Source organism: Erythrolamprus reginae, chromosome Z (genome assembly GCF_031021105.1).
Source record: "Erythrolamprus reginae isolate rEryReg1 chromosome Z, rEryReg1.hap1, whole genome shotgun sequence".
In the NCBI taxonomy this organism is placed as follows: domain Eukaryota; kingdom Metazoa; phylum Chordata; class Lepidosauria; order Squamata; family Dipsadidae; genus Erythrolamprus; species Erythrolamprus reginae.
This window is the reverse complement of record NC_091963.1, coordinates 5,804,418-5,818,066: the sequence shown is the minus strand read 5'-3', so window position 1 is coordinate 5,818,066 and position 13,649 is coordinate 5,804,418. Positions and strand designations below refer to the sequence as shown.

General features: G+C 40.4%; 1 protein-coding gene across 2 annotated transcripts in view; it reads right to left on the bottom strand.

Annotated features, from left to right (window-relative positions):
- Positions 1-1,839: 1,839 nt before the first annotated feature.
- PLCD1 (phospholipase C delta 1) overlaps positions 1,840-13,649 on the bottom strand; it is an 80,356-nt gene continuing 68,546 nt past the window's right edge. For both annotated transcript variants that reach the window (XM_070727160.1, XM_070727158.1), the window contains exons 12-15: positions 12,319-12,497; positions 11,752-11,884; positions 9,918-10,067; positions 1,840-5,391 (exon numbers count right to left, since the gene is read on the bottom strand). In XM_070727160.1, coding sequence (XP_070583261.1) covers positions 5,300-5,391; positions 9,918-10,067; positions 11,752-11,884; positions 12,319-12,497 — 554 coding nt within the window. In that variant the 3' untranslated portion in view covers positions 1,840-5,299. The remainder of the gene's footprint in view (positions 5,392-9,917; positions 10,068-11,751; positions 11,885-12,318; positions 12,498-13,649) is intronic.

Genomic DNA, 13,649 nt, shown 5'->3' with positions numbered 1-13,649 from the left:
TTCATTAACGCAACTTAAAAAGTGAAACATAATATACTGCTCAAAAAAGATAAAGGGAGCACTTAAACAATACAATATAACTCCAAGTAAATCAAACTTCTGTGAAATCAAACTGTCCACTTAGGAAGCAACACTGATGGACAATCCATTTCACGTGCTGTTGTGCACATTCAAATTTGTACAGAACAAAGTATTCAATGAGAATATTTCATTCATTCAGATCTAGGATGTTTGATTTGAGTGTTCCCTTTATTTTTTTGAGCAGTGTATATGAGAAACACATTGGACCAACACCAGCAGATGACATGGCTCCCCAAATCAACACAGACGGTGGAAACTTCACACTGGACTTTAAGCATCTTGCAGTGTGTGCCTCTCCATTCTTCCTCTATACTCTGGTCCTTGATTTCCAAATGAGATGCAAAAGTCTTTGTTGATTTGGGGAGCTATGTCATCTCCTGGTGTTGGTCCACTGTGCTTCATTAAGTCCAGGGTCAACACAGCCCTCTACCAGGAGATTTTGGAGCACTTAGAAACATAGAAACATAGAAGTCTGACGGCAGAAAAAGACCTCATGGTCCATCTTGTCTGCCCTTATACTATTTTCTGTATTTTATCTTAGGATGGATATATGTTTCTCCCAGGCATGTTTAAATTCAGTTACTGTGGATTTATCTACCACGTCTGCTGGAAGTTTGTTCCAAGGATCTACTACTCTTTCAGTGAAATAATATTTTCTCATGTTGCTTTTGATCTTTCCCCCAGCTAACTTCAGATTGTGTCCCCTTGTTCTTGTGTTCACTTTCCTATTAAAAACACTTCCCTCCTGAACCTTATTTAACCCTTTAATATATTTAAATGTTTCGATCATGTCCCCCCCCCTTTTCCTTCTGTCCTCCAGACTATACAGATTGAGTTCATTAAGTCTTTCCTGATACGTTTTATGCTTAAGACCTTCCACCATTCTTGTAGCCCGTCTTTGGACCCGTTCAATTTTATCAATATCTTTTTGTAGGTGAGGTCTCCAGAACTGAACACAGTATTATTCCAAATGTGGTCTCACCAGCGCTCTATATAGCGGGATCATAATCTCCCTCTTCCTGCTTGTTATACCTCTAGCTATGCAGCCAAGCATCCTACTTGCTTTCCCTACCGCCTGACTGCACTTCATGCTTCCTTCCGCAAACGAGTTTTATGGGGATGCTGACTTCAATTTTCCAGCAGGATTTGCCACCTGCCCACATTGCCAAAAGCATCAAACCTGGTTCAATGACTGTGGGATTTACTGTGCTTAACTGGCCAGCAAACTTGCCTGACCTGTACCCCATAGAGAATTTATGGGGCATTGCCAGGAGAAAGATGAGAGACATAAGACCGAACAGTGCAGAAGGGCTGAAAGCCGCAATTGAAGCATCCTGGCCTCCCATAACACCTTAGCAATGCCACAGGCTGATAGCTCCCATGCCACCCTGCATTGAGGCAGTAATTGCTGCAAAAGGGGCCCAAATGAAATACTGAGTACATATGCATGTTTATACTTTTCAAAAGCCCATGTAATATTCTAATTTTCTGAGATGGGAGAGTTGGGGTTTTCCTGAGCTGTATCTCATAACCACCACAATTTTGACAAATCACAGCTTGAACTATCTCGCCTTGCATGTAATGAGTCCCTCACATATATTGCATTTCGCCTTTTAAGTTGCATTACTGAAATAAGTGAACTTTTGCACAATATTCAAATTTTTCGAATTTCGCCTGTATTTGCAAGGACGTTGACTCAAAACTCAAGAATATGAAATTCTAGAATCTTTTTCTAGAATTATTCCAGTTTTCAACAGCTCAAAGAAAAAACAAATTTATTAAAGATTTCATTACACCACAGTAATCAAATCACTGTTAAAAACTCTGTTCATTCACACATTCATCGAAGGATTCGGAAGAATTTCTTTTAAGTCATTAGTTAACCAAAGTTGAATTTCTATTCAGATCCGTTGCATTTGGAATAAAACACTCCTTAGGAAACTACTGCATATATTTGCACCAAGTACAAAACATTTACAGAGACAAACAATCTCACAATTTATTTTCCTTCAGAAACAATTTTGCAATTGTAATCAAGGTTTAAACTAAATTACAGCTCGTTACCAATAAAATGCTATCAGCCGAATACCCACTAGCTGGATTCCGTCATACTTGAAGTAAACTATTAATTTCACTTGTACTCTAGTGAAACTAAGCCTGGATTTAACCCACTACCATTCGGTTTATGGTCCCAAACCACAAAACTGCCAGAAGTCAAAATACACAGTGTGAGGACATGGCTAATGATTTTTTTCTTCAAAAAAGTTTGCAGTTATAAAAATAAAATAAAAATAAAACTATAAGTGTACTACTACTTTGCTGATGCAGCAAATGACAGAACATACAATATTGGCCTTATAAGAAGCACCCTGAGGTTCTGATTGGTCAAGTTACTAGTCCTTATTGTTGCTGATTTAAACTCAAGGAAGAAAATAGGTAAGCGATGCCAAGTCAAAAGAGTGTTTGGGGAATTGTGGGAGTTGAAGTCCACTTATCTTAAAGTGGCCAGAATTTCTAAACAGGATTTCAAAATAGTGGTTTAGAGATTATGCTGGAATCACATGTCCAATTTTCTATAAATCTTTTTCAAACTTTTCCAATTTTCCTTTTTTAAAAATCAGATTTTAAAAAACTGTTCACAACTTGGTCTTTCTGTTGAATGTGTTAATATTTGCAATTCACACTGAAGAAGAACCCAGTAATATTTCATATAACTCCATTGGGAATATATGTGCAAAGGGAAGAAGTAAGATTAGAGAAAAAATAACATTGTTCTTCAAAATTGAAGTTGATTATCTCAAAAGATTTTCTGGGTCCTCCCATATATGCTTTTTAAAAAGGCAAATGGTCAGAACTGATGAAGCTTCTTGAACGAGAAGCGAAACGTCTTCAAGCAAAGACAAAAAAAAGTTGCCTCTTGTAAAAGCACCTTTGGGACAGCTGTGACCTGGATGACTAAGAATCTCCATAGATATTTTAGGAAATTCCCATAACTATTCCATCAGCTGCTAGACTAGATTAATCAGTGAATGCAACTCAAAAAATGGCCAGGATTAAATACTGAATGTCAAAATTTTTAAGATTATAAGGTATCTGAAGTGAAGGTTTGCCCTTAGGGCAGTGATGGTCAACCTTTTTTTCCCTTGAGTGCTGAAAGAGCGTGGGCAAACGCTATCGCGCATGCCCAAACTCATAATTCATTGCCTAGGGAGGGCAAAAACACCTCCCCCCACCCTCCAGAGGCCCTCTGGAGGCTGGAAATGGCCTGTTTCCCAACTTCTGGTGGGCCCAGTAGGCTTGTGTTTCATCTGCCCCAGGCTCCAAAGGCTTCCCTGGAGCCAGGGGAGGGTAAAACGCCATCCCCCTTCCCCCTGGAGGCTCTCTGGAAGCCAAAATCACCCTCCCAGAGCTTCTGTGTGAGCCAAAAATCAGCTGGACGGCACACACATGTACTTGGAGATGAGCGAGGGCAATGGCTCGTGTGCCATCAGGTATGTCTCCTCATGCCACCTGTGGCACCCATGCCATAGGTTCACCATCACTGCCCTAGGGTTCTTCACTTCTGGTTCCCCACCCAAGATGTCATGATTAGCATTACTGAAAATCAGCTGGTCATGTCCTGTCCACCAAAATATTTCTAGCTAAGGGAACTCTGTAACTTCCTTCTTAATCACAATTTTTCTCATGATTTTCTCATGACAGACATAACTAGACAGGGGAAGCCTTCACCTTTAGCTTAACAATCCTCTGGACATAACATCTGTGCTGAATTAGCAAATTAAGAGTTCCCTCAAAAGGAAAACAATGAAACATAATTAATAAATCTTCGATGGAGTTTAGCAACAATGGGGATTAGCAATGCAGATTACAGAAGCAAAGGCACTTTGATCACCCCATAGGTCAGTGATGGTGAACCTTTTTTCCCTCGGGTGCCGAAAGAGTATGTGTGCGCACTATCGTGCAAGTGTGAGTGCCCACACCCATAATTCAATGCCTGGGGGGGCGAAAACAGCTTCCCCCACCCCCAGAGGTCTTCTGGAGGCTGGAAATGGCCTATTTCCCAACTTCTGATGGGCCTAGTAGGTTCATGTTTCATCCTCCCCAGATTCCGAAGGCTTCCCTTGAGCAAGGGGAGGGTAAAAACGCCCTCCCCCATTCCCCCGGAGGCTCTCTGGAAGCCAAAAATGCCCTTCCAGAGCCTCTGTGTGAGCCAAAAATCAGCTGGCTGGCACACACATGCACGTTGGAGCTGAGCTAGGGCAACGGCTCATGTGCCAGAAGATATGACTTTGCGTGCCACCTGTGGCCCCCATGCCATAGGTTCGCCATCACTGCCATAGGTAGATCCTAAGATCACATCTGTGTATCAAACCACTGTTAGGTTCCTTTTCCCATTTTCTCAATTTGAGAGTCTTTTTTTTAGGAAGTATTTTTAATTACAAATATTTAAGGCAAATATTTTAAGCAACCATTAAAACAATGTATAGGTAGGTTCTTGACTTATAACTACACTTGAGGCCAGGATTTGTCTTGCTAAGCAAGGCTATTGTTAAGTGAGTTGTCCCTGATTTTTTTGACATGGTTGTAAGACATATCATTCATGGATGTTCCAATGGTCATAAGTAAGAGGACTGGACATCAATCACTTTTTCAGCGTAGTTGTAACTTTGATTGCTAAACAAGTAGTGGTAAGTCAAGAATTAGCTTTACACATTTTTGCTTTTCTTTATATTTTCTCCTAACAATTTCTTTCTTCTGACACCCACTTTTTGCAAAGCAATTGTCCTTCATTTAACACATGTTTTCCCCACTGACCTTTGAACTGCCTTACTACAAAAACCTAAAATTTGGCGAAGTGCAAATGTAATTCAGATTGCCTTGAAATAAACTTAACACACACACACCCCCGACGCCCTCCATATTTACTCTTTATTGCTACTACTCCTACAACACCAGTAAGAGCTCCTGAGAATTATGGGCTGCTTCTGTCACCCTAGAAAAGCAACTAGGATTAAAAGTTAAAGCACAACTTTAATATTCTCTAGCTGTTTACCAATGCAAATACTCAACATTCAGGTGTGAATGTGAACCCACCAACTGCCTCCGAAGAGGTGAGTTTTTCTTTGCCAGAGTGGGGACCAAAAGTCTGCCTAGAAATGTAAAAAGAGAGAGAGAGAGAGAGATTCCTGGCACATTCCCTGAAGTTTGTTTCTTCTTTTTAACAATTGTCCAAAATGCTGATATGCACAAAGAGTGTGGCAGACGGGTACTGGTCTCCGTTCTTTGTCAAAAGGTGAATGTGACGGTAGCCTTGAGAAGGAGGGAAAGAGAAAAAGAAGCATTAATTTTTCATTTCTTTGGCATCTTTTACTCGCTGGTAAAGTATCAGCTCGTGTTTTTGGATAGATCGCTAGGTGTTAATGGGAAGATGTCATCATTGTCACATTTATCACCATCATCATTTATTGGCCACTGAACTGAATGGATTCTTTTTAAAAAATAATAATAATAATTTTAATTTTCTAAAATATTTTTTCCACCATAAAACCATACATATATAACAGCACATGTATCTTCAATGAATAATAACAATATACTTGTATAGTCTATTTCATATAAAATAATAAAAAATCATTCATTCTCTCTTAAGAAGAAAAGCTATATCTAATTTTAACTTAAAAAGCAAGAGTCTAAACCAGTGATGGGGAACCTTTTTTCCCTCGGGTGCTGAAAGAGCATGCGTTCATGCTATCACGCATGCGCGAGTGCCCACACCCATAATTCAATGCCTGGGGAGGGTGAAAATAGCTTCCTCTGCCCCTTGGAGGCCCTCTGGAGGCCAGAAATGATCTGTTTCCCAACTTCTGGTGGGCCCAGTAGGCTCGTGTTTCGCCCTCGCCAGGCTCCAAAGGTTTGGAGCTGGGGGAGTGTAAAAACACCCTCCCCCAACCACTTGGAGGGTCCCTGGAAGCCAAAAACACCCTCCCAGAGCTTCTGTGTGAGCCAAAAATCAGTTGGCCAGCACAGGCATGCACATTGGAGATAAGCGAGGATAATGGCTTGCATGCCAGTAGATATGACTCTGTGTGCCACTTGTGGCACCTGTGCTATAGGTTCACCATCACTGGTCAATTGTAGTAATCAATTTCTTAACTCTTCAATTCCATTTCAAATCTATTTTTAATTTAATTTTAAAACACATGATTTAAAATTAAATTAAAAATAGATTTTAATTTATAGATTAATGTTGTGGTTAGCTCTGGCCCAGCTCCTGCCCCAAGGAATGTGCAGGTGGATGTGGGGGAAACATCCACATGCCGCAGGCCTGTTTTGCTCCCAATGGAATCTGCCGATGAAGCCTCCTCTGACCAAGGAAGCATGAGTGACAGGGAAGAGGGGAGTTTGGCAGACAGCCCAGGAGGAGATCAATCATCTGTATCATCCCTGGATTCTGAACAAGAATTAATGACACATCCATGCATGCATAGAGTGATGCATAGGAGACAACAACTGAAGGATTATTACAAGAGAAAATGAGGCCACCTGTGGTTGGGTGGGGCTGCTGTAATTAGAGCTACAGATAAAAAGTGCAGCTTGGTGTTTTAGCCTCATGGCAGTTTATCTGATTCATTGTTTCGTCAAGATCGTGGTTTTTGTGCTGTTCAAAATTGTGTGTAGACTTTCTGGACTTTAGAATTGGACTCAATTTCCCAGTTATTGGGTGAGCAATTGGATTGCATTTAACCTGTGCCTTGTGTGTACCAGAAAATCCCTTTGACATTTAAAAAGAGAGCTGTTTCTGTTTTTCTGTTTATAAAAACTTTTGGGTTTTCCTTTTATCGTGTGGTGTGTGTCTTCCTGGACTAATTACCCTGTTGAAACACGCCGGCAGAACAGATTAATAGTGAATAATTATTAATTAATGCATTAATACTGCCTCCTTTTCTCTTTCTGTCATCTGGGTTCTATCAATTATATTTCTCATTTCTTTATCACTCTTACATTAAATTTACCTTACATTGACTATTTTATTTGTTATTGTTTTTATTTTCAACCCATTCATAAAATTTTCCCCAAATTTTGTAAAACTCCGATTTTTCTTTGTCCTTAATTTTCATTGTAAGTCTATTCATTTCCACACAGTCCATAATCTTCCTTAATACTTCTTACTCAGAATGGATTCTAGATGGCTTACAAAACTAGAACTTTCCCGTAACATTTGCAAAAACTCAAACGGAAAACCTAAATTAAAATGATCTAATCAACTGCAACATCAACAATAGATCGCGCAAGATTCCTGTGTTTTCTGTGCTTGAAAATTACTTTGCAGAAAGGGCTGCTACAAGGGGCAATTTAGAAGCAAAGGATGACAATTAGGTTTAGCTTCTTCCACAGTAATAATCATACACCTTTAATTCACCAAGGAAGATCTGAAAACTGTTACAGTATTACTACCCCTGAAATTTTGACTATTTTGCTGATCTTAATAGTTGGTTGTTTTTTTCCAACAACAGCATCCTTAGGATGCGTGAACACCAATACTCAGAATTCACCAGCCATTTTATTTATTTATTTTGTTTTTTTTAATTTTGTTTCCCCCCCCCACTTTTTTTTGAGTGTTCAATCAGATAATTTTGCTTCTTTTACATAATATTGGTTTTTTAATTCTATTATTTGACGTGTTGCTTTGCTTGAATTTTTATTTAATTCTTCGCTGTTCTTTCCTTTAACCAATCGTAGAATTTTGCCCATATTTTATAATAATCTGAATCTTCCTTTCCCTCTAATTTTTGGGATAATCTGACCATTTCCGCACAGTCCAATATTTTTTTAATTACTATATTTTCTTCTGGTGCTTTATCTATTTTCCATTGTTGGGTCCAACAATGCTCACCAGCCATTTTAAAGCAGCCAAGGTTTAGAAACACTGACCTATATCCTGAAAGTGAACTCAGAATAATTCAGACATAATTAATTACAACAACAAAAGTCTTACCATAGCTGGGGCTGTTCCCCAGAATCATCAGAAATACTTTTTAACTTTTAAAAAGAAATTTAAACTAATTGCAGGTAGCTTACATGCCACAGGTACTTACAACCACAAGTGAGAACCGAATTTCCATTGTTAGGGAAGGAAGCTGTTAATTGTGGGGTTGCTGCAACAGTCATAAGCATGAGGACTAGTTGTAAGTCCTCATGCTTGTGACTCATTGCTTGTATCCTTATGATTTATATTAATATTGATTGTTTCCTGATTGCCTATTTAACCCCTATGACAATCATTAAGTGTTGTACCTTATGATTCTTGATGAACATATTTTACTTTTATGTACACTGAGAACATATGCACCAAAGGCAAATTTCTTGTGTGTCCAATAAATAATTCTATTCTATTCTATTCTATTCTATTCTATTGTCAATTTTTTAAAACTGTTGTTGCAATTGCATTTTGTGGACAGTAGAGGGCGACATGCTTCTAAAACAGAAACCTTTACTCTGGCTGGAATTCTTTCTCTACCTTCACAATAACCATGTTCCCCATTTGCTTAATTACAATACCCATTGTTCCCATCCGCCTTTACCTTGCGAGATTTTTCCCAGTGAGGTAAAAATCTTGCTCAACGGGCAAAACATTCTGGGCAAGTTTTGGGAATTGGAAGAGCTAGAAATCATAAATTAGAGAAGCAGGCAGAAGAAATTATTGAAAAGTCTAAAATCTTTCACTTAATTTCACATCTTATGCGTTCATTTCAGTTTTGGGCTGGTAGCCGGTATGGGCCACACTGCGTACCGGTAGATAAAATAGAGTGGTGTGTGCAGCTTCATGTTGCCAGTGTGCGTGCGCCCCAGCAAGATTTTGCTTCCTGCGCATTGCTTTTGCGCATACGCAGGAAGAAAAATCTTGTTAGAGGATGCGCACACATGTGAGATTTCTACAATTTTTTTAATTCTGTGCATGCGCGGAAGCAAAAAAAATCACCGAAATCTTGTGCGCGTGCTCTCGTGAGGTTTTGCTTCCTGCGCATACGCAGAAACAAAATCTCGCAGAAGTGCGCGCATGTGCTTGCCGCTGATGCGGAGCTGCACTCGCGTGGTTCACTTGCCTCTCAATTCTTTTCTTTCAGTTTCTGAGAAGATTTCCACTCAAGATCTGCAGTAAACTTTCAGTTTAATGGAATATATACTGCTCAAAAAAAATAAAGGGAACACTCAAACAACACATTCTATATATAAATGAATTAAATATTCTCATTGAATACTTTGTTCTGTACCAAGTTGAATGTGCACGACAGCAGGTGAAATTGATTGTCAATCAGTGTTGCTTCCTAAGTGGACAGTTCGATTTCACAGAAGTTTTATTTACTTGGAGTTATGTTCTGTTGTTTAAGTGTTTCCTTTATTTTTGGGGGGGGGGGGGGCAGTGTACATACTATACTTCATTAAATCAATAATCTTCAATTAACAACTACTATTAGTTTAGTGACTGAGTGTGAACATCCCTTACACTAATTTTAGTTGTAGTATCTCCAGGGTCCTCACATGATCAAAATTTGGGCACTTGGCAACCAGGATATATTTACAACAGTTGTGGAATCTCACAATTTTGTGATCACCATATGACCATATAATTGTTTTATATTTACTGTTTTATCAGATTGCTGCTTGCAACCCAGAGTCATTTTCCGTGACGTAGGATGCCCATATAAACTTGATTAAAAATTAAATAAATTAATATTTTTGAAACCGGACTGTCAAACAACCCTTTCCCCTTTGAATCGATGGTGGCATTCTGGATGAAAAAGCTAAACAAAACAAGACAAACAAAAACAACTCACCTCGCTTCAGACTTGTGAAAGGGGCTGTGAATTGCCCGATAAAATCGTTTTTTGTTGAGGCATCAAAATCTTCTACCATAAAACGGACCAGGGCAAGTTGAGGTACGTCAATGTCAAACTCAAATGTTTCATCCCAGGTTGGGTTAAAACCTAGGCAAAAGCGAAACAGTGCCAAGTATTTGTTTATTTCTATCCCACCTTTGTAATTTTCATTTGTACTGTATATTTATGTAATAAATGATAGATAGATAGATAGATAGATAGATAGATAGATAGATAGATAGATACATACATACATACATAATAGAGAGAGAGAGAGATGGATAGGGATAGATTGATAAATAGATAGATAGATAGATAGATAGATAGATAGATAGATAGATAGATAGATAGATAGATAGATAGATAGATTAGAGAGAGAGAGATGGATAGGGATATAGATAGATAGATAGATAGATAGATAGATAGATAGATAGATAGATAGGGATAGATAGGGATAGATAGATAGATAGATAGATAGATAGATAGATAGATAGATAGATAGATAGATAGATAGATAGGCAGGCAGGCAGGCAGGCAGGCAGGCAGGCAGGCAGGCAGGCAGGCAGGCAGGCAGGCAGGCAGGCAGGCAGGCAGGCAGGCAGGCAGGCAGGCAGGCAGGCAGGCAGGCAGGCAGGCAGGCAGATAGAAAGGATATAGATTGGGAATATATCCAATAGATGTTTATCCTATTTTCCCCAAAACAATTTTGTGAAGTGGATTGGGCTTAGAGGGTGTGTGTGTGTGTGTTAGGATTGGCCCAAGCTTACCTAGTTGGTTTTTCATGCCTAAAAGGGAACTAGAACTCTGTCTCCTGATGATTGACCCAAAGTTGCCCTGTTGGTCAATGCCTAAGGCGAGATTAGAACTCATGGTCTCCTGATGATCACTCCAAAGTCGCTCAGATGACGGGACTAAGGTGGGACCAGACCTCTCTGCCTCCTGCTGGTGGGGCCAAAATTCTACTTGGCTTCCACCTCTATTTCCCACTTCTAGCCTGGTTCCTTAAGCACCAAGACAAAGCATCTCCCCCAAGGAATGCTGCTGCAACCACTACTCTCTTCAGCCATCCTCGTTCTTACACCCGACCAGCACCCCATCCCCATGACCCACTTAATAAGAAAGATAATATGTTGTGGGGATGCTGGAGTACAAAGATAAGTGGAAAACAAGGGTGATGCATTGAGCAATACATAAAATATGGAAATCAATCAGTCGCTGAAAATCGGCAAAATCTCTCTCGTGTGTGAGCATCTTCGTGTGAGATTTGGCTTCCTGCACATGTGCAAAAGCCAAATCTTGCACCAACACCTGACCACTCGCTCAATGTGCACGCCCGTGCTGTTCACCTGGAGTGCACTAGTAGTGCCGGCGATGGGGAATCACTGCCTGACCGCACATATGCATGCATGGCGCACACATGAGTGAAGTGAGCGTGCAAATGCTCACAATTCCAATGCTGTGCGAATGTGTGCCACCCACTTCTGCAGTCCATTCAGATGTTGGAGGAAAGAAATGGAGTCAACGACTCTCAGAAAGAGAACTAAAGACAATCGACTGCAGAAGTGGGTGGCATATTTGCCCAGCTCCAGAATTGTGAGCACTTGCACGCTCACTTCACTCATGTGTGCGCCCTCCGTGCATTCGGAACTGAAGAAGCTTCTTAGATGAGAAGCAAAACAACTTCAGAGAAAAACAAGGGATGTCCGGTTGCCTTTAAAAAAAACAAAACAAAAAAAAGCTCTTTTGAGACAGCCATGAATGGCCGGGATGGCTGAGGACCTTTTCCGCTTACCATTATTGTCGATTACTTTGGTCTGGCTCTTCCTGTTGTCCCGCTGAACACCGTGGATCTCCACAATCGCTCTCGGGTCCACAATGGAATTTTTGCTTTTGTTGACTTTGGGCAGTTGTTGGCCGGAGATGATCTGCAGGAAAAAGAAAGTCCAAAGAGAGAAGCAAGAGCTCACTTTCTTGGCATGTATGAAAGCAAAAAATCATCAAGATCTCGCACACATGTCCCCTCATGAGATTTCAGCACATTTTTGCATCCTGCACATGCGCAGAAGCAAAAACACACCGGGGACGCATGCGCATAGCATACGCTCACACACAAGAGAACCAAAGCTGCGCGCACAACACACTAGTGGTAGCAGTAGTAGCAATCCATCCCTGCCAGAAGAGGCAGCCTTTGACATATAAAACAGACACTTGGACTAGGAACAATTATACGCGCTCCTAACATCTTTGCAAGTCTTTTGTAGATTGGAGGCACAAGTTGTCCCACCCAGCAGGTGGATCTGTTGAAGACCTCCGCTACAACATTAGGTAATGAAAACGGGTTTCCTTTCTCCACTCTTACCTTAACCTGGAATTTTTTAGGGCTGTACCACGGCCCCTTCGTGATGGATCTGGGGTTGAATTTGGACTGCTCGTCCCGGAGGAATTCTGGCTTTAGGATGTAGCCGCAGCCTCCGTTTTCTTGGAATCGGCCCTGGTAAATATCCATTTCTGAGCACCTGGACTGGAAATTCAAGGCAACTGGGAGAAAACGTGGAGCAAAAGGCAAGTCAGTGGTTTTGGCTATTCATTACCACCATCATCATCATCTTCATCATCATCATCATCATCATCTTAATCATCATCTTCTTCATCATCATTATCACACCAATAATATTTTATTTAACTGAGTTCATTAGCTGCTATTGTCTAAGGAATTTCTCAGTCATCATGGTTACCTCCAAAGTACAGTGGTACCTCTACTTAAGAATGTCTCTACTTAAGAACTTTTCTAGATAAGAATCGGGTGTTTGAGATTTTTTTGCCTCTTCTTAAGAACCATTTTCTACTTAAGAACCCAAGCCCAGAAAAATTTCCCAGGAAATTTGAGAGCGGCACAAAGGCCCAGCCAGTTTCCTGCCATTTTCTTTCTGGCGCAGTGTGTGGGAGGCAGCCTTATGCCGGGTGCATGGGAAGCGCGTGCTCCTCCTCGCCGCCTCAGTGTCCCTCTTTCTTTTTTTTTTAGCCTTAAAGTTTTGCTTTTTTTAAAAAATTCCCCTCACCACACCTTCTTCCCTCGGCAGTAACTGTCCTCCTCCTCTTTGTCTTCCTCCTCCTCACACCCAAATTCCGAGCTTTTATTTCTTTCCTAATGGGTTCTCACACATTATTTGCTTTTACATTGATTCCTATGGGGAAAATTCCTTCTACTTACAAACTTTTCTACTTAAGAACCTGGTCACGGAATGAATTAAGTTCTTAAGTAGAGGTACCACTGTACTTTTTTTCAAAAGGCAACTGGACTGACTTGTTTTTCTTCCCCTTGAAAACATTTCACTCCTCATCCAAAGGAGCTCCTTCAGTTCTGACTGATTCACCATTCGGTGTGAATTGATGAAGCTTCTGAGAAGCGAAATGTCTTCAAGGAGAAAAAACATAGAATCCAGTTGCCTTTTAAAAAAAGGCATTTTGGGGACCAACAGCCAATAAATCTTTAAAGGAAGCTGATAGGAGAAAAGATCACTAATTGAGGTAGCCCTCAGCTTACAACCTCAATGGGGACAGAATTTCTATCTATCTGGTTTGTATGACTGAACCATTACTCCTATCTCCTAACTACTGCTGGGTATCTGGTAGAATTCTACATTTCTTTTGCACATGGGCATCCTTGAAAACTCAGGGGTCTACATACTC